Raw genomic sequence first — 27,994 nt, 5'->3', positions numbered from 1 at the left:
AGAAATCTTATTCTTTTCTACATTTTGCTGTATGTAACAGCATAACAGGCTACCTAAATTCCCCCAGTTACCTGTTAAGCATCTCAGAAGATGAGGTGTTCAGACACTGGTGAACCTAACATTGCTTTCCACAGTTTAACTGTGTCCTGTGTGAGGGATAAAGTGACAGAATCACAATCCTGTCTTCAGAACTATAAAAACCCTTGATAGGCAGCTGAATCTGACAACTGAAGAAAATAATTTACTAGATCAAATATACTTAAACAAAACTGAGCATGGGTTTTGCAGTTTGTAAATTTTACAAAAAAGTATTTAATTAAGAATGTAATTCAGTAATATTTGTGTGTGTTTGAGAGGGACAAAAAAAGACTATTAATAGCTCGTAGTGGGAGAGCTGGTTCGCCAGCATGAAACTGTCGTCAGTAAAATGAGCCTTCCTTTATTTTTGCTCTCTCATTAACCTTATTAACTACTTACTGCTTGCTTGCCTCACATCGTCAACTCATTCATTATAGTTTTTTATAAATGACTGATAATTAATTTCTGAAACTATGTATTTCAGTCTTGGATGCATTTTTTTAGGTGTGTTCAGATTTTTGAAATCTCAATCTGGGAACTAATTTTTTGCACTTCCCTAAAAAAAAAAAAATAAAAAATATTGTTTTAATTAAAGGATGCTGCTGCTTCTCTTGCTGCAAACTGAGAATTCTCTTATGAGTGGGATCCAAATGTTCCGAGTTGCTTTCCTTTTACTTATTATCGTTCATTTCCACCCCCCCCCCCCCCCCCCAAAACATCTACTTTGGGAAACTTCAATTGACCTGTGTTGTGCGACACAGGGGTTTCCCAGACTGTCACTTGAAGGCCACAGGTACAACATCAGGCTGAGAAATGCTTGACAAAATATTATGTATGAGGCAATGCAGTCATTAGCTGTGACATGATACACTTCATAAATACAACTTGCTGGTAGGAAGGAGTAATTATTACTAAATTTTGCACCTGATCCTGATCTCAGCTGATTTTTGCTGATAGTTTGGGGCAGCTTGGATTCAAAACCAGGTGAAGAAATATTGAAAATAGACTTTGGCCAGCTACAATCTCAGCTTAGACATGGTAGTGTTGCAGTCAGATTTTTTGTTTGGTTTTCTCAACGCTTCCTAATGGGAATGCCAGGAAATCAATAAGGAATAATGTGCTTTCATAAAAAGCCACCAGGCTTCCTTCAGGACACATTGCTTTTGCTGCTACACTGTCCTGCAGCTCAGTGAGTGGAATTTTTCGAGTCACATGCTGGAGCAGCAGATGCTGTAGTAGGTTCAGCTGAGTTCTGGCTCCAGCTTCTCTTGCTCCCTCCCTTCTCCATCCCGCTCCCTCTGAGACGTGCTGCAAATGCCCTAACCTTGACAATAAGTTGCTTCTGTCAAGGATGGATGCAATTAAGCAAGCTACATGTGAGGTATGCAAACATTTGAAGGGCTGCAACTTGCCGGTGAGCCATACATGGGACCTGTTGGTGAGAGGATTTGGTGAGGGTCACTGAATCCACAAAACATTTCCAGCTCACTGGATTAAACAAAGGAAACTGATTTTAACTATGTTAGCAGCTTGAGTTACAACAGGGAAAAGTTCAGGATGGGACTGAAATTCGGTAACCCACGTGAAAATCCAAGTAGTTGCATTCTTTTTTTTTTTTTTTTAAACTCCAATTACATTGAACTAGATTTATAGATTTGATAATGTAAATTACCCTGTACTCTTGCAGTGCAAACATATCTTTGGCCTTGCAATTTTTGAGAGCTCCAGCACACTGACTACCATACACAATATCACTAAGGATGCGGATTCAGTCTTTTAATTCTTATTTTCTCTATTCTACACAAAATCCTCTTATGACACCTAGGTTTTCCTTGCCTTCTGGGATCAATGGGTCCATATCAACAGTGGTGCTGTGTTGTAAGAGAGAGGAAACTGAAAACACACCCGGAAAATACGGTGTTCTATTCAGTTTGAGTCTGGAGTGACCCAAAGCAAGCGTGCAGAAAGCCACTGTGCAGACTCGAATCCCCTGCCTTGTCTTTGACACGTGCACTCTGTGTCTGTACATTGCTTTGAGTTCACCAAAGCGATCTGTGCAGACAGTGAAGGGGCTGGGAAGATGACTCACAGCATGAATTCACCTGTCATCTGGAATAGGGATCACTGAGAGTAAGGGCTTCAACAGCAGGGACAGCAAAAAGGCTGCAGGTTTCACTGGGCACTCCTCCTACCCCTGCAGACAGTCAGAGGTGGCTGCTGTATGTGCATCATGCTTGCCCAGGGGCTGCATGTTTTCCTTAAGCATGTAATTGGGGACTGACCTAATGGATTCTATCACAATTTATGGTGTCGAGGAATGTGTGCGTTACACACTTCCAACAAATGTTAATATTTCTTTCACTTTTTCCCTTGTGCAGTTTCTTTTTTTGTCCCCTCCTGTGGTGCAAATCCAACACCATGAGAGAGAGAGAGAGGGTTTTTGGGTGCAGTTTGCAGTCACTGGTATCTTTGTCATTGGAAACTGCTTTCTAAACATAAATTTAGCTTTGAATTGGTTCAGCTATCTTCCAGTCTTTTTATTTCCTGCTTCGACTTCATTATCTTTCTATTTTAATCATGTAAAAAAACCCCAAGTGTTGTTCTGTTTAGAAATTGACTGCAGTGAAGACCTACCTGTGACAGGGTTTGAACTGATTTGCCAGTCAATATGTGTAAATTAGAAAAGAGACTGATATAATCTATACCGTCTGTAAAGATTTCAAAGATGTACCTTGATCATTAATTAAGACAATAAGGATGTCTAATAAAATTACAATTGAGGAGACTAATAATTCACTATCAAATGAAGAAAGGCAAGGTCACTTGTATAATTACTTATTCTAACATTTATATTCCTTGCATAAAATGCTCTTACACAAAAGTGGAGCTGATGGCTATGGAAATATTCAGGATGAGGAAATGCAGATTTCATACCTAAGCTTTGAGGGCACACTATCTGCTTGTTCTGTTTAAGTTTTTTTAGTATGATTTATTATTTCATACATTCAAAGTTAACTTATAGCACATGCCTGGAATGGGTGTTTAAGGAAGAGTGAAAAAATGGAAGCACAAAAACAAATGCTGCAGAGGCAGCATTAGATCAGTATTTCTGGGCTTGGTTTTAGTTCTGGATATGTATATTGAAATTAATAGGGCTATTACGATTATTTTTCTCCTAATTATCTGCTGTAGAAGCTGATTCTGATTCCTTTTATATCTCAAGAATGTAATAGCGATATTGCAAAGATGCTAGCACAGAAATCAGGAAGGTAGTCAGCTATCTGAAAAATCAAAGATGTTCAGCAAACGGAGCTGGAGGATGGAGGGAAAAAGAGAGAGGAAAAGATTAATTGCAAAGGTAGAGGCCGTAATGCCCCACTGACATATGTCAGGACACAGGGCTGGTAGTGGTTCTGTTCCTGTACATGCTGTTAGGAGGAGCAAAGTAAGGCAGGACAGGAGGGCAGACTGCCTGCCTGCTGATCGCTGTGCTAAGCCCCTGCCCACATTAAGGAAATACTTCAGAAGCCATTGCTTTGATATGTGTGTTTCTGTTTACATTGACTTGGGGTTTAAGATAAAAGGCCCCACTTGAAATGAAAATGACTGAATGAGATCTCTCAGAATTCTGGAAGCACTCGAAACTTTTTTAAGATCATTTGTAGTTCTGCAGACGCATCGCTGGGGCAGGCTCCCATGGAAGGAGAGATCTCTGCTAGAGGAGAGAAGTTCCCACTAGTGGGACCACTAGCAGGAGGGAGGGATGAGCAGGTGTGTGGGCTGCCGTGGTGCACAGCCTTTTTCTGGTCCTAATGTAGTAGAGAAAGGGGGTCTGGGCTAATCTCTTCTGCAGGGCATAAGGCTATTTCAGCTTTTGGTTTTAACAAGTGACTATCCTTGTCAATGTAATGTTGATGATGTAAGGTGTCATAAACTAAGTACAGGGTTATTGCTCAGAGTGTACGTAGAAGAGACAAACATCTACATGGAAGTGGACACTTAAGAGGTAAAATCTCAGCCAAGTTTATTATCCTCTGCCAAGCCCATGGCACCTCTTCTGAGGAAGCAAAGTTCAGGGAGCTCAGCTGGAGCTTCCTGCCCTCCCTCCTCCACCTCCACACCCTGCTGGAGTGCTGAAAACCCCGCAGGTCTGCAGGAGCTGGCTGGTTGTCACAGAGACTTGCAGCACCTCTGACCCTGAGAGTTTCACAAAGCTGTGGTGGCTCTGAGGGGTAAGGATGTGATAAGTGTGAGTGCTGTCTTCGGCCTGGGATAGTGGCTGACCTGGCTGGTCTCTGTGGTGGCTGTGGTGTTTGCGTTGTGCAGCATCACACCCCTACAGAGCAGGTTGCTTGTTTCAAGCTCTTGTGGTTCAGTTTGCTCTCTGATGTGATAACCTGCTGAGTGCAAGTTGTGTTTGCTTTGCTTTTTTTTTTTTTTCTTTTTTTGTTTGTTATGTGAATCATTGTTACGATGAATCAGCCTTGCTAAGGAAGTAAAACAAACGTTCACTCAGTCTCCCTGGGTAGTTGGCAAAATCTAATCTGCTTTAGCAGCACTCTAATGTAGTGTAACAACAAAGCAATGTAACCTTCTAAGTTTCCACTACTCTGCGTTATTCTTCATTTTCACCACTTCAGCACCCAAAATATAGGTGAGCCTATTTTAACATCTATGTCTCTTGCACTGAGGGACATAGCACTATCAGTATGGAAGGGTGACAGTATCCTCTTTATGGGAACTCTGAGCTGCTCAGCAGAATATTAATTGCAGGAATATAAAAATGTCTTGTGAGACTGATGTACTGCCAAAGCTCCAGAGCTATAAAATGTACTGTGTTTTACATTTTAGTTCTTTTTTGGTGGTTCACAAGCAGGTGGCCTGACTCAATTTACTGACAAAGAGGTGAGACAGCAGTGTATTGATGGTAGAGAGAAAAGTAGGTAAAGTCACCAGATCAGCTATAGGCAAGTGGAGAAAGAAAAAAAAAAATCGTCCAAGTAGGAATCACATAAAGCTGTGTCTATACACTTACAGCATCAGCCACAGCACCAAGTCCTTCAGGCCAAATGTACTGGGCCAAATCAATGAACATTTTGTTTTCTCTGCGTAAGAATTACTGGTTCTCAAACCAGTTTTTCATTTAACTATGATGTATTGTCTCTTTGTATGCTAATGCAATGCATGAAAACCCTGATTGTACTGGTAACTGCTAACAGCTGGGCAAGGTAACAGAATGTGTGAAATGTACTTTTTGATAAGCAGCACAATCGTTGCAACTCCCCAGAGACCTCTACATTTATCACCTTGGGCCCTGGAGGTGATGTACTCTTTGTGAAATGAGGGTGTGATGAGGTGATGCCAACTTCACCCTTGGTGCTGGCATGGCACCAATCATCTGCAGGACGCACCTGGGGTGGCCAAGCCCACCAGCCTTCGCTGCTGTCAGGGTACCCTTCACATCTAGAAAGAAATTGTGCATGTTTTATGCTACTTTTGGTGTTCATACTGCTCTGCAGTGTAGGTAAAGCTCTCGTGGGTTTTCCCCTTCACACTTCAAAACAGGATCCTGGTTTCCTCTGACGTTGGTGCTTTTATTTCCTTATTTACCAACGCTTGGGCATTAGCCAGAGGGGTGGTGATTCTGAGCACTCACCTTAATGTTTTGATCTGAGATTTAAATTCCAAATAGCATGGAAATCTCACTGCAAAATGCAGAAGAAACCAAGAAAGTCCTTACAAAATTGCATAGGTGCAGATAAGTCTTTGTTCATGGGTGCTGTCACTGTAGGTCACATCCTGTTTGTAGAAAAATAAGGGAGTTTCACAGCTATTTTTCCTGTGAATTGTAAAAGCAAGCCAACACCCACTAGCTGTGGGTAGTTACACATGACAGAGACTGCCTGTTTAATTCACAGTTTGATGTTCTGATCCATACTGTGGAGCATCCTTTCTTGGTTGCAAAAGATCTAGAGCCTCTTTGTGCCCCTTTTCTTTCCTTTTCCCTTTAATGCTGAACCTCAAAAATGACGAAGTGCAGAGTGCTAAGCCACCATTATGTGAGCATGGTGTTATACCAGAAGTGGGAGCAGCATCTTGCGTGACATTAACAGCAACCTTTTACTAGAGCACCATCTAAAACTTGCGGAGGCTTACACTGGCAGCTAAATCACAGAGAAATGGGAGAATAAAATGCAAATAAAGAAAGGGACTTGATGTTCTTTATTGTACTTATGTGCATCAGATTGGAGTTTTATAACTGCACAAACAGTTATTATCATGTGCTGAGTTATTAAAGGTACTCATCCTTTAGAACAGCGTGGTCAAAATATCAATAGCTATGTATTGTCATACACAAGAAAAGAGATATATTCCACTTGTCTCAGCTAATAGAATAAATTATTCAACTTTTACACTGTCTTTTTGGATGAGACATTCAATGGGGTTTTTTTATTTGATTGTTCATCTTTAATAAGTAGTGAAATTGCAGGCTTGTATTTAAGATATGTAATAGTTGTCTCTAAACAAGATAATTTGGCTTTGTGTATCTTTCCTGTAGATGAGCATATCCCTTTCTGTGTGATCACAGAATTTCCATCAAAGGAGGCTATAGGCTATTCTCATCCAGTGAGTGTTCAGATTCATAATCCCCTACACACCCCTTCCCTACATGATAGCTGTTTTATGTGTGTGCTTATGAGTTTACCAGTGTTCTGGAAGTGGGTCATTACAGTGTAGTGTATACTTTGATATTTGGCTGTGTGTTGGAATTTTAAATACGCAGTGACAGTGATATTTTATTTAAGGAAAGAATATTGTTGACTAACAGCCCATAAGGGTTTTCAATCATTTAAATTACAGTACAGCCTATGTCCATGAACTGTAAACTAAGAGGATTTGTATAAGATTACAATGGCTCCAGAGGAGCTGTGAAGTGAATAATCTGCATTTTACAAGTTGCACTGCTGTGGTCTATTATGTCAATCCTCATTCACTTGTAAAACTTGTTGAGCAAGTACTGTTATTTGCATCTTCACCTTGTCATTATGTTTTGTTCATCACAAAAAAAAGGGACTATAGAATAACAATGGTATTTAATTTTTTGAAGTGTGATGGAATGAAATGTCCCTTAGAAGGGTAGTTTTGATATCATCATTTGAAAAGATCTAACAGCAATAAAGAGACCTCCTCCATAGATGACAAGGATAGAGAAATAGGAGCACTGTAGTGTGACAAGAGGTTTAACTTCCGTGTGGGGCCATTTTTGAGAATGAAGAATGAGATTCATTTTACAGTGAAGGAATGACAGACATTTTGATTTTTTAATATCTATTTATTACAGGGGAAAAAAAACAGCTGCTAGGCAAAACCAGATAAAAGTAAAGATTTATCTACAAAGAGCATGGAAGACTATGAAATTTCTTTTCCTTAGGCAAAACTTCATTAAGGGATGAGCTTCTTGTAGGTCTAAGGATAAAATATTTCTACAGATGTGAAAAAAAAGTTGAAACACTTTAGCATTCTTGCTTGGTGCTTGGTGAAGGCCACAAGGAGACTCTTTCTTAGGCACAGGCTATCCCAGACACAAGTAGGTCTCAACTGTGGGCCCTCTGGGCACAACATTGACTGTTATCAGAGTCAAGATGCTGCCCTAGAGCAGCTACCCCTGGACCATGATAAGTTACATATTTTCTCTTCTCCTAAGAAAATAATTTCCCCTGCAGTGGCCCAAATCCTGCCATCTGCTTTGTGTTTACTTTGTTTACTAGAACAGGCCTTGTAAGCACTTTTGATGAGCTAGTACATAAATTTGTCCTTTTCCACAGAATTGGTGTTTTCTCTAGGCTTACGTCGAGGGGCAAGTGCCAGGGTGGCTGGTACTGGACAGTGTGCGATGGAGTGCCAGGGTGTAAGGCTTTTGATGGCATCATTAAATGTTAGAATAAGAGACCGTGCAGTAAGTTCTGTGTAAACCATCATTATCACTCTGATTTTAGCATAAAAGAATACTGCAGACGGTACACTGTACAATGTGCAATGGCAAAGATGAGTCAGTCTTAAAATCCTATGTCTCATTGACCATCCCGTCCGAAATAATTGCAAAAGATGAATAATTCTTTCTACCTTGTACCACTATCCAATCTGAAATACCTTGAAGGAAGCTGATTTATAGAAAGTTTTCAGCACTGACTCTCTAAGGCTTACATTTAAAATTTCTCAGATTGGACACAGAAAAATGAAAATCCAGCCTTACCAGAGATTTTGCAATTTTTTTTTATATTTCTCTTCATGACATCGCTTTATCACTTTGTATTATTAAAAAAAAAATTTCCCCTCTGCATGTGATTGTAGTTCAATTATTAGGAAGTTTTACTGAGAAATTATTTCAGCTTACTGGTGTTTCTTTTTTTTTCAAAACAGTAGAGATAATAAAATAGAAAAAGTTGATATTCCCATTTGAACTCCATTCAGGCACCACCAGTTACTGCACACTGCAAAGGCATATATCAGCTCATACTTGGAGCTTTCTGGATTTCTTTTCTGTCAGAACTCAATCGTTTCTTATTGTTATTTCAGTGTGCTCTATGGCCTGTCCCACATCAGTAGCCAGGCTGTCCTTAGCAAGAGCCTCATTTCTTGCTTTCTGCAGAGAAAATTATTTATCTGCTGGACAGCCCCCTTCATGGCAGTGCAGTATTGTTAAGACATCTCCTTTTAATTTTGTTTCAACCCTTTCATATCTGTTAAAATGCCAGTGTTTCAAGGCACCCACAGTTACCATTTTTCTCATTTTGAATTCCTTCAGAAGAGGACCCTTTCTTGGAAAATGATATTTTAGTTTCCATGGTGCTCTTTGTAACAAGTAGCTGCTCTTTTGATCACCAAATGGTGCAATTTCCATTCATGCTGAAATATCAATGGTAACATACAGCAGCAAATTGTTCCTTTATGATCCTTGGCATTGTGGAAACTCTCCTGCTCAAAATTAAATGTCAAGGAATTTAACAAGTATGAAAAATCTGACTCCTTTTATGCATGCACACTGAGACACATGCTCCTACCTCCATCTCTCTGTACACCTAAGCACTTGTCTTCCCTTGTTACCATACGGAGTCATTAATATGCTGCCAGTAATGCCTCCTAAAAAGTTCAGATGTGGGGCCGAGGGGGTGATTTTGCCTCCTGCACCCTTGGCAGATGCCGAGCAAGTTGTTTTGTATTCTGGACACTTGTTCCCAGGCTATGAACTTGAGCAGCTCATTTTGGGAATGATAGCAGCCTCACCAGTCTGCTCCCTTGCATTACTCAAAATGTCTCTTTGCTATTTGCCTTGCCGTAAATCAGAAACACACGTCCTCGATATAGACAACAGAAATACATACAGATCAAGGAAGCGTTTCACTTCCACCCTGGCTCTGCTGCCTGCAAACACCTGGGTGCCTGCAGTGGCCTGGGAAGGCTGGTGTGACAGGCAGCATGGGTTTGGATGGGATTTCTTTTGTAACCACTGTAATCTCTTTTCCTGGCAGTGACATTATTGGTATGTGGTAGCTGCTGGCTTAGGTTTCTCAGTTATGACTCCTGATCCATTCATTTCCCACCTCAGGTTCCCTTATTTATACTGGTAAATATTCCCCCCTGGCTTCTGCCAGCACTCTGCTGACTGCTGTCTCTGTGCTTCACGGGACAGTGGCCATGCAGGACGGCAGCTCTGCCTGCTGGTGAGTCTGCAGGGAACTTCAGGAGACTCTATCTTTCCTATCAAATTTGATTTTGCCCAGGGAAATTAGACTCTGTTCATAAATCAGGTGCTCAGAGAATGAATAATTTCAAATTCCCAGGAGAGACTCCTGCAATAAATAAAACTACTAATATACAATTACATCTTCACACCCTTTTAATGTTTATTTTTAATCTGAAAGTGAGGTGGGTGTCTGTGCAGAGCAGCTGAGAGGAAGCTAGACCTGTGATCCTGTGCTAAACCAGGCAGCTTAGAGGAAATGCTTTGAGTCTCTCCTCTGCCCCACTCCCCTTCATTTCCATGTACGAGTTTGATGCAGGCAGGTGGTTTTGTTTTTACAGCCCCATGTCAGGTTTGTGGTTATAGCTTCCTGCCTCCAAGCAAGCACCATGATTTACGATTGCTTCTCACCATAATCTACCCTACTGGCAGAGCTGTGAATGCTTCCAGCGAACAGGCCTCAGAAGAAAATAAAATGCTGGAGCCTGTGAAAGAGCAGAGGTGCTCCCTTCATCTCCTGGCTGAGCATGAGCTAGTAAGCAATAAAAGTAAAATCTGAGTTTTTGCATCTCTGGTGGAAAAGGTCAAAAACTTCCTAGAGTACATGACAGTTTCCCACAAATGAAACAAATAGAGAATGTAAAAATGCTCATGGTAGGTAGAAGCATAGAAGACATTAATCAAACCCAAGAGTGACAATATATTTGTTTTTGAATTCTCTGAATGTAGATTATGCTGCTTTTTAATAGGCAAGCTTTTGTGAAAGAGAGCAGCAGATACTATTTTAATTACAGATTCAACCAAAACCACACCTTTATTGCAATACACTAGATAAGTGAGCATCGTCATCTGAGCATCTCCACTGTCGTTTCAGGTTCTGAAACACCAAATGCAGATCCTTTGCTAGAGATCCTGCTCAGCTGCTGACCACATTTCCAGACAGCTGACTTTTCAAGTTTTCCTGGCTCTCTGATGCACATTTGAGTTTCCAGGGCCAGCCTAGCTCCCAGGGGTAGCTGGGCCTGACTATTACAATGGGAAAGAAAAGACAGCTTAGGTCCTTGGGACCTTTACATCCTTGGGAGGGATGTGACCTGGAGTGAAGTTACAGTGCAAAATAAAAGCCAAGTCTGTTTATACATCTGTTGGCAGCAGTCATAAACTTTGTGCCATGAGGTTGCAAATGAGGTAATTGGAAGATGTTAGATACTGGCACTTGACAGATGTGTGGAAATGGTTTATCAAAGAGCTGACTGAGAAGTGACATGTTTTAAGTCTGTGTTCCATTTCTTCTTTTAAAGTGATATTTTTTAAAATTAAGCCCCCATTTTACTTGCATTTCTTATTGTTCCAGCAGCTATGTGTGCTGCCTCTTGTGCTCACTTTCTGGTTCCTATCAGTGCTCACGTGCTTACTGTACAAGAAATGTGCATGGTTAAGTAGAGACAGTGTGCCTAATATTTAGTGCTGTAACATCAAAAGTCCTTTGTGGATTTAGTTGTCATCTTTAATACCTGCTGTGTTGGTGTAGTTTTCTTTGGGAATGCCAGGAGTGTTGTCCGCTTTTCGTGAAAAGGTTCAGGATCCAGCTGGAATGTGAGAAGTGTCCCTACCTAGTAGTCCAAGTTTCAGAGGAATCAATTCCGCTCTTCAAAGAGAGGTGTTTCATAAAAGGCATTGACTTGACAAATTAAGACTTTGAGCCATGACATAAATGAATGCGGTGCTCTGGTGAGATCTGGCTAGCCAGCCTGAGTCAGTACATGGTGTGACTGCAGCCTGGTTCACATCTCTATTGAAATAAAACAAATTGCCTTGCAAGCCTAATGATTACCCTTAGTCTCTCAAGGGCTGTGGACAGATCTGATTCTGCTTGGGACTTCAGCTGGGAGTGTTTGGCTAGAATGAGATGTTATGGATCAGCGTTACCCTGTGAAATTGGTACCTTTCTAGGTCTTAATTTTTAGCCAAGAAAGTATTTACACTAATTCACTTTTTAGGAAACCCTGCTGGAAAGGGTATTTAAAATATGTGAGAAGTTAATAAAATCTACTGCCCTTCCCCGCAACCTTCTAATGCAGTTTGACCCTTTAAAGTCAGTTGGTCATAGTGGACTCCTTCTATGAACTGTAACCAATTATAATCCAAACCAGTGAAGTCAAACACTAGGAAGAAAACAAGTAGCTAGACACAGCGTAAGCCTTTTTCTTCTCCTGCTAGGAGAGAAGGTTTTAAAATGCAGACTGTGGCCTGATTCCTCACTCTGTTATCCCAGTGTCATGCTGTTGTGTCGACGCTGATGTCAGAGGTACAGAACCAGTGCATCAGAATGGAGAAAGAAGGCCTTTAATGCTCACTCCAGCAATAACATCCGTGGAGTGTGTGGTGGCGTAAATGAGAGCACAACTTAATAGCTAGTCAGTCTTTTTTTTTTTTTTTTTTTCCCCCAATTCATTTCTGTCCTGGAAAATCACAATGAAAAGGAGATGAAGAGAAGTTGCATTACTTAATAGTGTCTGAGCTGCAAACCCACGAACAGCAGCTCTGGGCTGGAACATAAGGATGGAACATATTGGAAGGCAACAAAGGGGGAGAAGCGGTGATCTGCTGAGGAGAACCTTTGCTATGATAGACAAAATAATAATAGCTCATTGCTGAAATCAGTCATTGCTAACACTCCTGTTAACGTTCACAAAAAGGTGGATTTGAGATGTGCTGTGATGATTCCCATCCCTTTTGCCTCTCTGTTCCTGGCTTTGATTCTGTGCTGGGGGGTGGCCTCCTTTTGAGTTTTGCATCCTCCTTTTCTCATAACAGATGGGTGAGATTGTGTATTTTCACACATTGACATAGTGAGAACCATTGTATCCCTTCAGTGTAACAGGCTGGTTTGTTGGCTGCTTTTCACATGAAAAACATGCATCAGAGATAAGTTTATATCAAAACATCCTGCTTTGCTGTCCAGGGTTTGGGATTGCTACAGCTCGTGAAATGACCACCTGGGAACTGTGAGAGATGTAGGCTGGGCTCTGGAATGTGGCACTTACTAAGCCAAGCCTGGACGTCTTCTTGTCTTGCACTGAAGTCCTGGGAATATGAAATTTCCAGGGCTCTGTTGCTGCTTTCTGTATTGTATTTGCTTATTTTTTTCCAGTATAAGGTTATTTGGATAAATTTGCACTTCTGACTTCTTCTGCCAAACTTTGGCCCTATGGACAGCACAATGGATGATTAGATTTTTTAAGAATGCCAAAATCTGGAAATAGTTCATTTGGAGAATTGCTTAACAGATTGCAAATGGTGAATAAATTACTGCACAGAGGGACTTTTGAAAACGATCCTCCTGTGGGGGTAAATTTTCAACTAAGGAAATATAGCATATACAGGTCATGTTCACAGAAACCAAGCAAATCATTGCCTGGAAACCATGTGAAGGAGTTAAGACTTTTCCTCTTTCTTTTTATTTTTTTTTTTCCCTTTAATTTAAATGTTACAAAGTATATTTTACAATTCCCGTAACACAGTAAAAATGTGGTTTATCTCATCTAATTTTACCATTAAATAATTGATTTTCTTAGAACTACTTACTTATGTTCCTGGCTGGGTCCCGTTAGCACAGCTTTTCCTAGGGCTGTTTGCTTTGATCCTTGCTGTTGCCTTCTCCATCAACGAGCACATCCCACCAGCTAGGGAGTTAGTCAGGGCCCCAGGCCTTACAGTATCCAGGAAGAGACTGGACAACACCCTCAGACACATGATGTGAACTGTGGGGTTGTCAGGTGCAGAGGCAGTAGCTGAACTCGGTGATCCTTGTAGGTCCATTCCAACTCAGGACATTCTATGCTTCTAGCTGACTGTCTCCCCTCCTCCTTGTGCTTGAAGTAGCTGTGGGTTAATGCAGTATCATTGTGTCTGCCCAGATTTGGTGCTGCAATACAGCATAATCCTCTTGCCAGCCTGTGTGTCTAGGTTAATCACAGTATTTGACACCATAGTTTCTAAGGTGGGCAAGATGTGTGACAGTGATACTGTCCTGCTTTTTTAATGTGTTTAGTCTTGGTTTAGAGTTTATTTTCAGCTCCATACAGACATTCCTTTCAGAGGTGCCCATCGATAGGATGAGGGGCAACAGTCACAGACTGAAGCATAGGATGTTCCATCTGAACATGAGGAAAATCTTCTTTACTTTGAGAGTGACAGAGCACTGGAACAGGATGCCCAGAGTGGCTATGGAGTTTCCTTCACTGGAGATGTTCAAGACTTGCCTGGACACACTCTAGGTGAATCTGCTTTAGCAGGTGGGTTGGACTGGATGATCTCCAGACATCCCCTCCAACACTAACTATTCTATTATTCCAATGAAATGGATTTCTTCAAGTAATAAGGACCTGTAGTGAAGAGGATCCTTAAGTTCTGACCCAGCTGTGTTTCTTTGAGGAAAAAACAAAACAAAAACCAACCAATGAACCAACCAACCAACCAACCAAAAAAAAACCTACAAAAAAAAACCAAAACCAAACCAACAAACCAAACCAAAACCAACAACAACCAAAACCAAATAAACCTCAAACAGAAAAGAATGTATCTTTGAGTTGGTTTTCAAAACACCCTGTCCTTTGAGGGCTGTGGTCATAGTCTCTTCTGGGACACCAGAATTCCTCAGTCTGTCTCTTTTCTCCCACCTGAGAGGGTGACCTTCACAACAAAGCTCTCTAAATATAGCAACCTTCACATCTCTTCAAAAGCAATCTTAATACAGATAGCTGGAGAGTAGTGTCCATGAAGCAACAGCTCTGAACTCTCTTCAGACGGAGTGCACATACCGTGTCTTTCCCACTGCAACTCTCAGCCTCAGAATTAAAGGACCAAGCAATAGTTTCAGATCTGAGTCTCTTCTTGGTGTGATGCAGACATCAGTGATATCAAGCAAGGATATAAACTGGAAAGAGAGTAGCATAACACTTCAGCGTACAGTTTTGGTTCCTATCTTGAGCATTTGCCTGCAGTGTGGCTTCAGACAAATTCACTGTGCTTCTATTGCTCTTCTTTAAAATAGGAAGAATTTTGCTTTTCTGCTTTACCAACTGGTGGGACATGCTATATAAAATTTCAGCATTATTATTTATTTGTATTTTGTTCTGTCTTTTAGCCAAGATGTCAGGGGTTTTGTGATGTTCAATACTATTTGTGCTGTGCTTACACTATGAATTTGTGCTGTTCTTATTTCTGTGTCATATTCTGCCCTTATGTATCCCTGGATAGTGGGAGAGATAATTTGGGTATAGTGAGGTGTGCGAGGGAAGGATTGCACAGGGGACAAAAGGGCAGAATTTCATATTTTAGACATTTTGGCACCTAGGGGAAAGTGTTGAACCACCTCCAGGTGGGAAGTTATTGAATGCCAGGAGGTGTGTTGGAGATGCCACTGTGATTGCTCTCCTGGTAGGCAGAGCTACCTCACCAGTATCTATCATCTGCCTTATTGCTGGTTCACGCACTGCTGATAGCTGCTGCACTCCTGTTGGGCTCAGCTTGAAAGCCAATATGCACAGGCAGCTCAAATGGGCCTTACTTCTTGTATGCGAAGCATGGGGACCACAACCTCTTGGTGTCTGTAAAGGATTCCTCCCTCAAAATGGTTTCTCATCTCTTCATTATAAACCTATTTGCTTTGTTGAGATGGTTTTGTTTAGATGTGTTATTTTTACTGGTAGTTTCTAATTGTGATATTTCGGCATCACCAAATGTGCAGTCACCATCATTAGTGCCTCCTTCTTATGTTATTTGTTTCATGTTCAGGGAATAGCAACCAGATTGCAAAATAATGAGCTACCTTGTGTATTTCAGAAATATACCCCTCGCAATATGCATTTCAATGATTATCGTCACAGTTGGCTATGTGTTAACAAACGTGGCTTATTTCACTACAATCAGTGCTGGGGAATTGCTGCTTTCAAAAGCTGTAGCAGTGGTAAGTTATGGAAGAATAATACAAAGCTATATCCCTGCTGCAGTTGTGTTTGTTGAGATATATATATATATATATATATACTTTTTTTTTTTTTTTTTCCCCAGGGGAAAAAAATGGGGGGACACATCCAATCAGGCTTTTCTATGGCTTCTTTTTTACACAACATATTAGCATCCTTGTGAAATTAGTCTGATTTTTAATTGATGAGCAGGATTGTACTTAAGGCCATTCACAGCATTTGTAATGCTATGTTAGACCATATTTATATATCTGATATAACAAAGTCGATAGAACTTAATTTTTATACCTAATTACATACTTGAAAAATTTTTTGCTAAATTATAGGCTGAACTCCTGGGAAACAGATAACACAGATACCTGTGGAAGGGGGAGGTCTGAACTATTTTTTGTAGCCAGAAGCAGTAATGCTGTCTCTGTGCAACATGCATCCCAAATACTTAAGATGGAGTTTGCTGTGAATACTGGAGTTTATTTGGGAACAAGTTGCAAGGCAACCTGCCTTGGAAATACTACTTTGATTGTTCTTCCTGAATTGTGGTGATGACACTGATTTTTATATTTATGATATCTAATTCTCAGTAAGGAAATAAAAATTTCCATTTGATTTCCAGTCATGACAGTGCCCATGGCTATTTCTGTTGATGTGGCATTTAAAAAATGACCAAATTCTGTAGCTTGTAGGAGATTTAGAAAAAGAACATTTTGAAAACATCAAGAAAATTGTGTGTGTCTCTTTTGGTGCCGCAAACTCCAATTAAGACTCCTCTGGTAACCTACAGTAATAAAGCATGAATTGATGGACTATACCTCTCGGTAGCACCAACTGAGTAAAATGAAGGCTGCAGAAAAGAACATGGAGTATGCAAATCAGACCTTTGAGTCTTCTTTTTGGAGTCATAGTTATCTAAACTGACATATATCAGGGCCTAATCCCACCTCCACAGCATTGCCTCAACTGGAGATCTTCCATGTGCAGTCAGGAGTATGGATGGGAGACCTTGTCTGCAGTAGCCTTGGTATGACAAAATAAGAGGTGACAAATGCACAGCCCAGCTTTCAATGAGGGATGCAGGAAAGGAGTATAAATAAAATATTTATTAATAATTTGTTAATAGAGTCAAGTTGCTTTCCTGTTTCATGAAAAATCTCTGTGTGTTTCTCTCTCCTCTAACAGACCTTTGCTGAACGACTAATGGGAGACTTTTCTTTAGCTGTACCAGTACTTGTTGCTCTCTCCTGCTTTGGATCGATGAATGGCGGCATTTTTGCAGTCTCCAGGTGAGCATTGCTGGGGCTGAAAGACATGGGATATACACTCAAATTAAGGAAGCAGGGGGAAGAGAGAGTAGAATTCATTCCTTTAGTAGGAAAGGAAAAATCACTATAATGTTTGCCAGGTGTGGGGCTTTTTCTCACTTTCTTCCTGTTGGGTTTAGTATCCTGTTATTTAAACCCTTTATTTTGGAAATGGATCCCCCTGAACATAGCACTTAATTAATAGCTGCTTTGTTCATGTAAAGGGGGGAAATCTGAGAGAAAATATTGACTAATATCAAACCACTGATCACAATGTAAGGTAAGGAGGGGACATGTTCAGAAATGACTTTGATTTCTGCGTATGGGCTTCTCCCGCTGTCTTTTCGTGCAGAATACCTCAAACAAGCCTAAGAAGTGCTGCTGTGCTCTGTGACTTTCATGAGATGCTTTGCCTAGTCACAGTAATGAGCACATTTAAAGTCTGTCCACATTTATTTCCCACCAGGATGTTCTTCGTTGCATCCCGCGAGGGTCACCTTCCGGAAATTCTCTCCATGATTCATGTCCGCAAGCACACTCCTCTGCCAGCTGTCATTGTTTTGGTAAATCATACAAACAAATGTTCCTGCACAAGAATTCTTATTACAGGCTTGCTCTGGAGGATTCAAACAGAATTTGAGCACTGCTTGAGTCTCATTTATTAATGTGTATGTGGGCTTTGGGCAGGGCAGAGGACAGTAAAGAAAGGAATGAGGTTTGGGAGTTGTTCTTTTTCTATCATCTCCTTCATGCTATCTTGTCGGGTAGCACTTGACTGCCTAACACTGCAACCTAATTCATGTCTTATTGCCCTTTATTTCTAAGGACCTGCTAGTGATGAGCTAGTTGCCTTTCAGAGAAACAAATTCCAGCCAAACAAACAAATAAAAAAGTGGTACATTTAACTGAAAGTGCAGCTAAACACCAACATCTGGGAGCACCCTAAAGGCTCATTATACTGCCTTATAGTGAAAAATGCAAACAATTATACACTAAGACAATGGAAGGGGAACCCTCAGCAGTGCAGTGTAGCAGTGATTAAAAAATGAGAGAATGTGTGTCTGGGCAATAGTCTGTGAATCGTCTAAGGAAAACCACCAGTATTGTAGTAGAAATCCTATTACTGACTTGTAAAATAGTGGCAGAGCTAAATGTTTGCCATATGTTTGCATTGTCAACTAATTTGTGTGGCAAAATGTTAGGACAAAATGTCAAAAGGCAGACCTCAAATCTTGGTTTGCATAGTCCCAAAGAGATTTCCACTTAACATGCAGTCTTCATGACCGCAGGTGTTCAGCTCCTCTTCTGGGACCAGTGACTGTAATGTATCCGGGCAGACCTCTGCATCTATGGGGAGTTCCAACCAAAGCAGAAGACGTGTGCATCTATGGATGTACGCTAGTAAGACCAGGTGCTTCTACCGGAATTTAAGTCTGTTTTTGCTATAGATGCCTATGAGTTCACTGCTGAAGTGCCAGCTGAAGTGTCGAATTTATATATACACATACAACTGGGGGCATTCATATTTTGAAAATTAGGCAATGTGATTATGGTAAAAAATTTTAATTGAATTAATTTTATACAAACATTTACTTTGCTTCTTATTTTTTTTCTTTGGGCTTAAGTAGTCATACCTTTGGGGTAAAAATATTGACTGTTTTCTGTGGAATGAAATGCCCTGAATGCACTAATGTTATTTTTTCTGAAAGACATTTTCTGGTATTGCATCTTGTCCTGTTACACTAATGCATTGATTTTCTTTGAAAGAGTCTGATTCTTGTATGAAGATGGCTTTCTTTCAGATAGTAATTTTTTTTATTGCCTTAGAGGAGTAGTTGCAGACTATATTGTGTCTAAGGCTTGTTAAATAGAATTGGACTTTTAGGAATTAAGAAATCTGTTTATGTATTTATGTCCTGATATTTGATAATGTGTGTGCAGCAGCTCTGAGAAGTCATGCAATCTGATTGTAACTCTGTTTTCATTTTTTTCTTGATAGCTCTCCTTTGCTGTCTGTGGTTCTTCCCTGTATTATCATACTTATAACTAAGATTTTAAACTTTTAGGGGGCAAGTGTATCTAGACAAAATCTTGCCCAGTATAATTCAGTGGTAAAATTTCCTTCGACCTTTACAGAGAGTTTGCTTTATATCTCTGTGTAAAGAACCAGGCACTTTATAAGTCATTAGAGATTGGAAGCCAGAGATCCATATTTGAAATATTGATCTTTCTTGTCCAAATCCATGCAGTCTTCACTGATTGTTTGTTCGGGTTTTTAAGAAAGAAAAAAAAAAAAAAAACCACCACCACCAACAACAAAAAAACAAAAAACAAAAAACAAAAACAAGAAAATACCCAAAACCAACCAACGAACCAAACAAAGCCACCAAAAAATAACACAGAGGATTCAAGTCTAGGTAACCAGTACAAGTTATTTTTCCATACATTAAGATTTAGCCCTGCGTTTTACCACATCTGCAAGTGACTACACCTGTTGCCTCATTATGAACTTAGAGAGGCTGGAGGCTGTCACTGCTGGGATCTTCCCTCTTGCTGAGCAGTAAGAGCTACAGTGGAGTTGGCTCATTCCTTCATCCCCAAATGCAAGGACTGTGTCACTGTGGGCACTGGGTGCCTCATATGGGAAGTGCAAACCACCCTGCATAGTTGATCCAAGTTACTAATATTGTGGTTTTATCCAGAGATTACCCTAAAACAGATCCCTGTAGCCTACACTAATCATCTACTCCAACGCTCAGCACTCTAGTTTATACGTAAGCTTTTTCCTGCCTCACAGAAACCTTGCATCTCAGAACACCTTTTTAATGAGGAAATCTATTTATTCTAGTGTCCACTCTCCTTGCTGTTCAGTACTCACCTGACTGACAGCTGAATGTTTCTCTCTGCTTAGAAATGTTTGCATTTCCGATGTGCAGTGAGTCTACACCCTCCAAGCCTGAAAAGCACACTGCAAATATAAGCCAGTCTGCCCAGCTGGCATCCCATGGTGTGTAGTTAACCCCTACCATGCCTTCTTTGTTAAGTTCTCCTCTTGCAGCCTGTAAGACTTTTTCTTCTTCCACAAGACACTTGGAATCTTTTACTGTCATATGACTAGATGTGTCCAAAATTTAGCTGCTCTTTTCATTTGTATCAGTGATGAGTGAGTAAAACTGGCTTGAGCTAACATTTGTCAGGTCCCATGCGGATGGTGCCTAGGATGCTCAGGCATTTTGGTAATGCCATGAGCTGCATGCCTGTGTGTTTATCTGAGTCACAGGGGACAGATATGTACAGATCACATATGGCCATCCAGGACAGACATGTATTAATCTAACAGGACCTCAGAGGACAGCTAGGTATGGATTACACACCTGATTGCATGACGAAGTCAGGCCTGAAGTCTGTGGCCCTCAGGTGTCCCTGCGAAAGGCTGTGCCACCTGTCCCCATGGAAAGATTTGTCATCATTGCTGTAAAATAATAGAGATCAATTCACTAAATCCCTCTTATGCTCTGAATTTCTATTGCAGCATCCTCTCACAATGATAATGTTATTCAACGGGGATCTCTACAGCCTCCTAAATTTCCTCAGTTTTGCCAGGTGGCTTTTTATTGGACTGGCAGTTGCTGGGTTGATTTATCTCAGATATAAACGTCCTGATATGCCTCGTCCGTTCAAGGTAACCTCCGCTTTCTACTGTTTTACATGAATCCTCCTCCATTGTATCTATTGTGTACTCAGACAGTAAAGGAACATTTTCTGCTGTACAAAGCTAAGCTCTTTTTTGAGAAAAATGGAGTTAATGGAAAATAATATTTTGCACTGAAGGGTATCCTTGTGTTTTCCTGCAAGCTTCCCAGAGCCACCCCAGCTGTGGCATCTTCTGAAAGATAATTCTTGTCTGTTCCCTGGTGCCTGTGGGACAGCACCTGAAACTGCTGTGCCAGAGTAGAAGTGTTTGCTCAGTTTTGCGTGTCTGTCATGTTGAGGCATTGTGGTGCAAGCTGTGTGAAAACACCTCTACTCCTATGTAGTTGCATGGGCTTCAAACTGTAAATATCAGGGTTATGTGTGCCAACCTAATTTTCAGCCAGTCCTCTATTTAATGTCTACTTTGATAAAGACCTTATTAATTTTACCACCAGAATTCATATCAGGCATAAGCATTAATATTAAATGTTTATTTCATTGCCTATTAAATACAGAATATGCCAATTTGTTGTGCAAATAAGTTACCAGTGCTATTATTGTGGTATTTGGGACTTGCAATTGATTTGCAGAGGCAGTTATTTTGAACTCAGAAAGAAAATGCTAATAGTCTGGCCCATTGAACAGTAGCTGTTTTGGCCTTCGTTCTGCCACTCTTTTTGCTTATTTTAAGTAACATCTTACAAAGTAAGTTGTTCCATAGTGTGTCCAGAAATATAATGTCTACCATGGGAAAAAATGAAGTCATTTATCCATATTTATATATTGCCAAGAAGCCTATTTTATGAAAAACTAGGAAAGTGTGCTGTTGCATTCTTGTAGGTATGTCTGTAAATAAAAAGGTCAATAGCACAATCAATTTTTACTTTATGGGAAAAAAAAAAAGCTTCAACAGTGCACAAAAGAGGAACAGTATTGCTTCAAGGCACAAAAGGAGGAGAATAATCCCCAAGGAATTCTCCAATTCTCTGTTACACCAAACATCTCACAAGCCATGCCAGTAGGTGTTTCCCTCAGAGAGGTGCTAACAGTGATTGCAGTGGTGTTCTTGAAAATTGAGAAAATTTATTTGATACTGTTATTTTTTTGTACTTTCAACAATGATGCTGATAAACCTATCAGTCATACAGACAAAAAGTGCTCTTTCAGTAGCTATCAGTTGCATAATGCTATCAAATATCTTTGTCACTGGTCAAATTGGTGTTTAATTTGCTCTCTTCCTGCCAGATTTTGATTTTTACCTTAGGAAGAAAATCAATATGTTCTTAATAGTTTTAAAAGGTGACTTGAGCTCCTGGTTGTGTTCTAAAATGTTTTCTAATAGGTAATTATCAAAGAGGAAATCTATACCGCAGTTAGCGCTGCATACTTATCTACTAGAGGATTAGAGAAAGGACTTTTGTAATGTAACGTATTTACAGCCCTCACAGTTTAAAAGATGTAAAACGCTGTAGTGTTTACTGTTGTAATTAAAAGACTCCTGTGGTACTTACTGTATAGCACTCTGTGTAGCTTGGTTTCTGTGGTCACTGTCATCTTGTGTGCATGTTGTAGATACCCTTATTTCTCCAGAAGTATTCTGTACTGCTGGCTTTTATCCAATTTACATTTCATGGAACATTAAATGCCATTGTCATTCAATAACAAGATCAGTGTAAAGTAAGATCTCCGTGTGGTTATGTTTCAGGTGCCTCTATTTATTCCAGCATTGTTTTCCTTCACCTGCCTCTTTATGGTTGCACTGTCACTTTACTCTGATCCAGTGAATACAGGGATTGGATTTGCAATAACCCTGACTGGAGTTCCTGCCTACTACCTCTTTATTGTATGGGACAAGAAGCCAAAGTGGTTCAGAAAGCTCCTAGGTAAGTCCCAATGGGATTCCTCTCCTTTGTGCTGACTCCAGGAATTTCTCAGGGCTCCCTGTGTTGTGAGATGCTTCCAATCGATCCTCTCAGCTGCTCTGATTTGGGGATGACAATGCAAGTTTCTTTTCGGTGCATGTGATTGCATTGTGCTGCCAGTTACAATCAATGTCTGCTAACTAACAAGATACATTTACAGCTAAAATGCTTGACTTTGAATGACCAGATGCCTGTCCCCACTGCCTCATTCTCCCCTCCCACCCCTACAAACACCTAATTCCTTTTGAATCACCCATCTCCCTCCTCTGGCCGTTGATGTATGCTGATAGAGAAAGCATTTCACTCCTAGGAGAATTGGTTTAGAAACTTGAACATCGTAGTTTTGATGACAGAATGGGCTTGGTGCACCCTGCTGAGATGATGTGTCTGTGGACCACTGAGGAGTGTCTGGAATGGGACAGGCTCAGGCAGGCTTGGTGTGGGGATATTGTCCTCAGTGGTGGCTCTCGACAAAATGAGAGCAAAATACACTGTGTCTGACACACCTCAGTGGAAATTATTCCTGTGCTTCATGAAAAACGACTCAGAGGGACATGGCTGTAGTATTTCATACCTGAAACACACTGAGAATAATTTTTATACCATTTCTGAAAGTTTTTGAAAGCATTTGTGGAAGTTCTGATATGTTGGAGAAGTGGTATTTGGAGCATTTCAATTAGAAAGAAGTCAGTATCATTTATTACAGCTCCCTGTTCTACTCTTTCTTTTTTTTTTTCTTTTTTTTTTTTTTTTATTACTCATTATGATATGAACTTTCTAAAATTGAGGTAATTTTAAAAACCTGAAACAAGATTATAGGCAAAATATTTGAGGAATGATGGATAGTTTATTAAAAAAAAAAAAAAGAGGAAGAAATGCAAAAGAAAACCTCAAATCATTAAAGTTTTAAGCTAAAAATAGTATATTTGTAGAGGTGCTGAATTAAAAACACACATTGTCTTCTGTGTTTCAGTTTTAAGAGATGATTTAAAATGAGCTGCTCACAAAAGAATGAGCTTTTCTATATATATTGTACAATACCTTTTATATGTACTTTCTATATATATGTAAATATAGGTTATATAGTTATACCGTATTTGTTGTAGGATCTGTGAATTTGCCTCTCAATTCATGCTGGAAAGTCCATAGACAATAGTGCAGAAAGTATTTAAGGAAAAGATGTTAGTTTAAGACCAGCACGCTCTGGTCTTCTTAATTTTGTTTCGATAAAGTTATAAATTACTTGCAATGTCCTGGGAATGGGTAGAAAGCTCCAGTGCAGATGAAAACAGTTGTATGCAAAAAGACATTCTATTAAATAGTTGGGTTTTGTCTGTTTATAATTTCTCAGCCTTGACATTTAGGGAGTAGGATATTTTTCCTTATCAAACCCGGGAGATTTTTGGCATTTTCTATGAAGTCTCAGAGGTTTTGCAATACAGTTACTTGAATCTCTGGCCACAGGATGCCAGTATTGAACTACGTTACTTGGATGAGAGAAAAAAATACTCTCTTTAAGGTAGACTGGGTAGATGTCAAGCTTTTTCTGCCAGCTGTGACAACGAAGGTGAATCTTCTAGCTTTTCAGATAATATAAAATTCTCCTCCTAGAAAGGAGGCCTGGTGCCTGTGTAATACAAATGGATGGATACAGTGTACTGGTTTGCAGGGAAAAGCAGCGGATGCCAATCAGTGGGTGAAACAGCTGCCTGCTTCGCAATTATTATTCCCAAAATAACAACAGTAATGACAGAAAACTGATGTTGACAATTTTGAGGTGGAGCAAAGTGGAGATTTACTTGTTAAATGAAAAAGTACATTTTTTTTTTACCTCAGAAGAAGCAATAAACCTTCTGCGTGGAGTCATTAAACTGGCATTATTTTGTGAGTGTTAAGGGAGCTCCTCTGTATAGCCTGAGAGCATTCTTGAAAGGCATTGAATGAGGATAAATTCACTTAAGGTACCTCTGTGAGATATAGAAAAGTCAAGTCATTGGGCAGCTGCAAGCTTGATATTCTAACCTTGAAACAATAATTGTAATTTACCAGAGGTATTTTTTTGCCAGATTAACTGGGTAACTTTCTTTGAGAAGATAACTGATTTTTTTTAGACAAAAGAGAATGTTGTAGATCTAATCTACTTAGATTTCAACAGAGCACTTTGTGTAGTACCACACAGGGAGTCAAAGCCTATTAGGCTGAACACAGCATCATGCAAACAAGTCTATTCCCAGGCTGCTTCATCTGTGCAGCTCAGTGCAGGAACAGAACCATGTGGGACCCTCTTTACCCATTTGCAAAGTCACCTTACTGGGGAACTTGACTTGCTCAGCTACCCAAGCATGCTTCGGAGATGAGAGATGACTGGTGCTTGTAAACCCTACATGAAGTATGCGCTACTTAAGTAAAGGACAGTGCTGATCCAAAACTACATGAGTACAGACCAGGCCCACATAAGATTAGGCTGGATACTCAGAATAGGTTTTGTAAGGATCAGAGGAGAGGGATATTGAACAGCTAGTATGAGCAGTGGGGTAAAAGACCCAGCCTGAAGGTGAGTAACAGTTATGAAAGGGGTTTCAGGCTCCTTATAGTAGCAGAGCCCTTGAATGGTTTGCCCAAGAAAGCCTCTCTAAACCTGGGTGTCCTTTTTCTGTACATTTTGACTATCCTTAATGGCATTTACATTGCCCATTCTCCTTACCAAATGACTGTATGGAACAAAAGGTAGCTTTGTAGATTTGGGGGTTAATAAGGGTCTGGGTGGTGTTTTGTAGATATAATCACATTTTGTTCTCTCCTCTTCCAAAGAAATTTTGCTGTAGCACCAGATGTGCTGGGACAAATAATTTTCAGCTAGTGCAGGCTTCATTTGACCTCTACTTTCTTGCTTTTGGTAGAGCTAATGTGAAAATGAAAAAAGTCAAGCCTAGCAAATCCTATGAAGCAGATCAGTGTGTAAAAGGATGCGGCACCAGCACGAGAATGCTATTTGGTCTTCCTCAGCTGAAAACCCAACCTTAGACTCATATTTAAAACATCTGTTTCTTTACAGTGGATTGAATTGTGGGGAGCTTAAAAGTTGAATTCTGCTCTCTTCATAATCTGAACCCATGCTGGAAAAGAGATCTGTTTATAAATACAAAATGTATCTTTCACGGTTATTTAAAAACACCAGAGGATGATATTTGTTCTCTCAGGACATAGTGTTATATGCTCAGCCTGATTCTCTTTGTCCAGTTTGTGATTTTGGGATCCACAGGAAATCATTTCAGCATTTTGCTACCAGAGATTTAACACCCAGTGTTATACGTATGTAGTAAATTACTGTTTTCTTTTCTCACCCAAGCTTTATGTGGTGCCTATGTAGACACCATATCTGGGTTTTTTACAAAGGTTGTCTCCTGGGACCTATTTACAGAGAATTCTTCTCTTGAAAGAGAAAATTAGGGTTTTGGGGATGGAGGGGAAGTTGTCTTTACTGTCATGGTGTCTTGTCTTGTTACAAATGTGAAGCTGGTCCTGTAACTCCAGGTACTTACTTCTCAAAGCAGACAATACAGACATACTGACTGAAGCCAGATTGGAACATTTGCCGGGGGAAGACACTTCATTCCCTGCCTTATCTCGTATATATTGCAATCAAAAAAACAGGAAAACATCCCAGCCCCCCAGCTTGTTTGATGGCTCCTGCATGGCTTCATCCCAGCACATAACAAAAGTACCACAAGGAAATGCAGTAGTGGCAGACACCTTCTGCTGCAGTGAGTGCCAGGTCTTGCTGCAGGTGGCTCGATCCAGTTAGTCAAACTGGATTTTAAAATCACAGTCAGCTCTTGAGAGGCCCAGGCTTTCCCTCTGCTGCCATGCCCTTTTCAAGAGTTGCTACACCATAGGTCAGCTTGACAGAAAGTCTGTTCTTCCTCCTTTGCTCAGCCTCAAACCTGGAAGGGGTGGGGCAGTAGGGGCGAGCTCCCGCTGGCTTCCTGCTGCTGACTTTCCTCCTGCCCTTCACCCCAGCTGTGCTCAGCCCAGCTCTGAAGTCCTCGCTGTGAGCAGGGGAGGGAAATGTGGCCCCTGATGCCTCTCAACCTCTCTGACCCCATCAGTTTGCAGTCTAAGGGCAACCTGGCTTTGCACTGAACTGGTGACCTCCAGAGAGAAGAGCAAAAGATGGCATGATCTGCCTTAGACAGGAGAGCAGGAAAGTAGTTTCGGTTCATATGTTTTGTGAGTTGTACATTTTACCCTCCCAGCTTTACACTGGTGTAGATGCTGACATGTAGTGCTAGACAAGGAAAATCAGAAATTTCTGTTGCAACTCCTGCTTCTTTAAAATAGGTTATGAAAAAAAAAAGGTGGTAAGAAAAAGAAGTGGTAAGAGAATGCTCTTTTCTTATTCTATACGTAAATTGACTGTGCCATTTATTAATCAGTACCTTAAACAGAAAACCAGCAAAAGCACCAGAAAGAAATGAATGTCCAGAGTAACAAGAAGACAGCATGATGTTACTTTGAATGTGTGACCTTCTTAGACCTATGAAGCTTTATAATCATTGTTTCCTTTGATTATTTTTTTTTTTCTTATTTTGCTTAGGCAGATCTTGGCACAGCTGAATTAACTTTTTTGAACTCTCTCAGACTTTTATTTCAACATTGCAACTTTGTTAAAACTAAGCAGTTGTGCAGGTTACTCATGTTTTAAGATAGCCTCTAAATACATGCAGACCTTTATTCAACAACTTTATAACTACATACCCTTCTGCTATTATTGTATGTGCATGTCTTTGGGTCAGAGGCAAAGAAAACATATTTAAAAAGAAAAAAAAAAAGTCAGACATTTAAATTATATATGAACCTGATATAAATGACCACTGTGAACTGTATGTGCAGGCAGGCTGTATTGCAGCTAAGATAATTTTCCTGCCTGCTTCTGCCTGCTCCTCCACTCACTCTCAAATTTCCCATGTGTTTGTGTTTTATCTTTGCAGACAGAGTAACTGAAATACTGCAAATCCTCTTGGAAGTCATCCCACCAGAGGAAGACCAGAAATCATGATCTTCATGTACAGCATTTAGCTTGGTGTTTCTTTTCAACCTGAGGAAGAGAATAGGGAGATTTCTTCCATCACCTAATGCTCTGCAAACTGGAAAACAAGTCACAGCTGAGATGGATACTGAGCAAGTCAGTTACCAGAACTGTATTTTATGATGTTGCAAAATCTTTTTTAATGTGGTTGGTTTATATGTAGAAAACAAGAACTTCTGCTT

The 27,994-nt window shown here is 40.2% G+C and overlaps 1 protein-coding gene across 1 annotated transcript in view; it reads left to right on the top strand.

The window, feature by feature from the left end:
* The window catches only part of SLC7A11 (solute carrier family 7 member 11), a gene marked incomplete at both ends in the record, with an annotated part of 58,000 nt that extends 30,218 nt beyond the window's left edge, over positions 1-27,782 (top strand). The window contains 6 exons of the mRNA XM_080344312.1: positions 15,668-15,791; positions 16,987-17,090; positions 17,575-17,671; positions 20,641-20,790; positions 22,507-22,684; positions 27,715-27,782. Coding sequence (XP_080200438.1) covers positions 15,668-15,791; positions 16,987-17,090; positions 17,575-17,671; positions 20,641-20,790; positions 22,507-22,684; positions 27,715-27,782 — 721 coding nt within the window. The remainder of the gene's footprint in view (positions 1-15,667; positions 15,792-16,986; positions 17,091-17,574; positions 17,672-20,640; positions 20,791-22,506; positions 22,685-27,714) is intronic.
* Positions 27,783-27,994: the final 212 nt, after the last annotated feature.

The sequence above is a fragment of the Nesoenas mayeri genome (genome assembly GCF_963082525.1).
Source record: "Nesoenas mayeri genome assembly, chromosome: 4".
NCBI lineage: Eukaryota > Metazoa > Chordata > Aves > Columbiformes > Columbidae > Nesoenas > Nesoenas mayeri.
The sequence above is the reverse complement of the archived record's forward strand: the minus strand, read 5'-3'. Positions and strand labels throughout refer to the sequence as shown.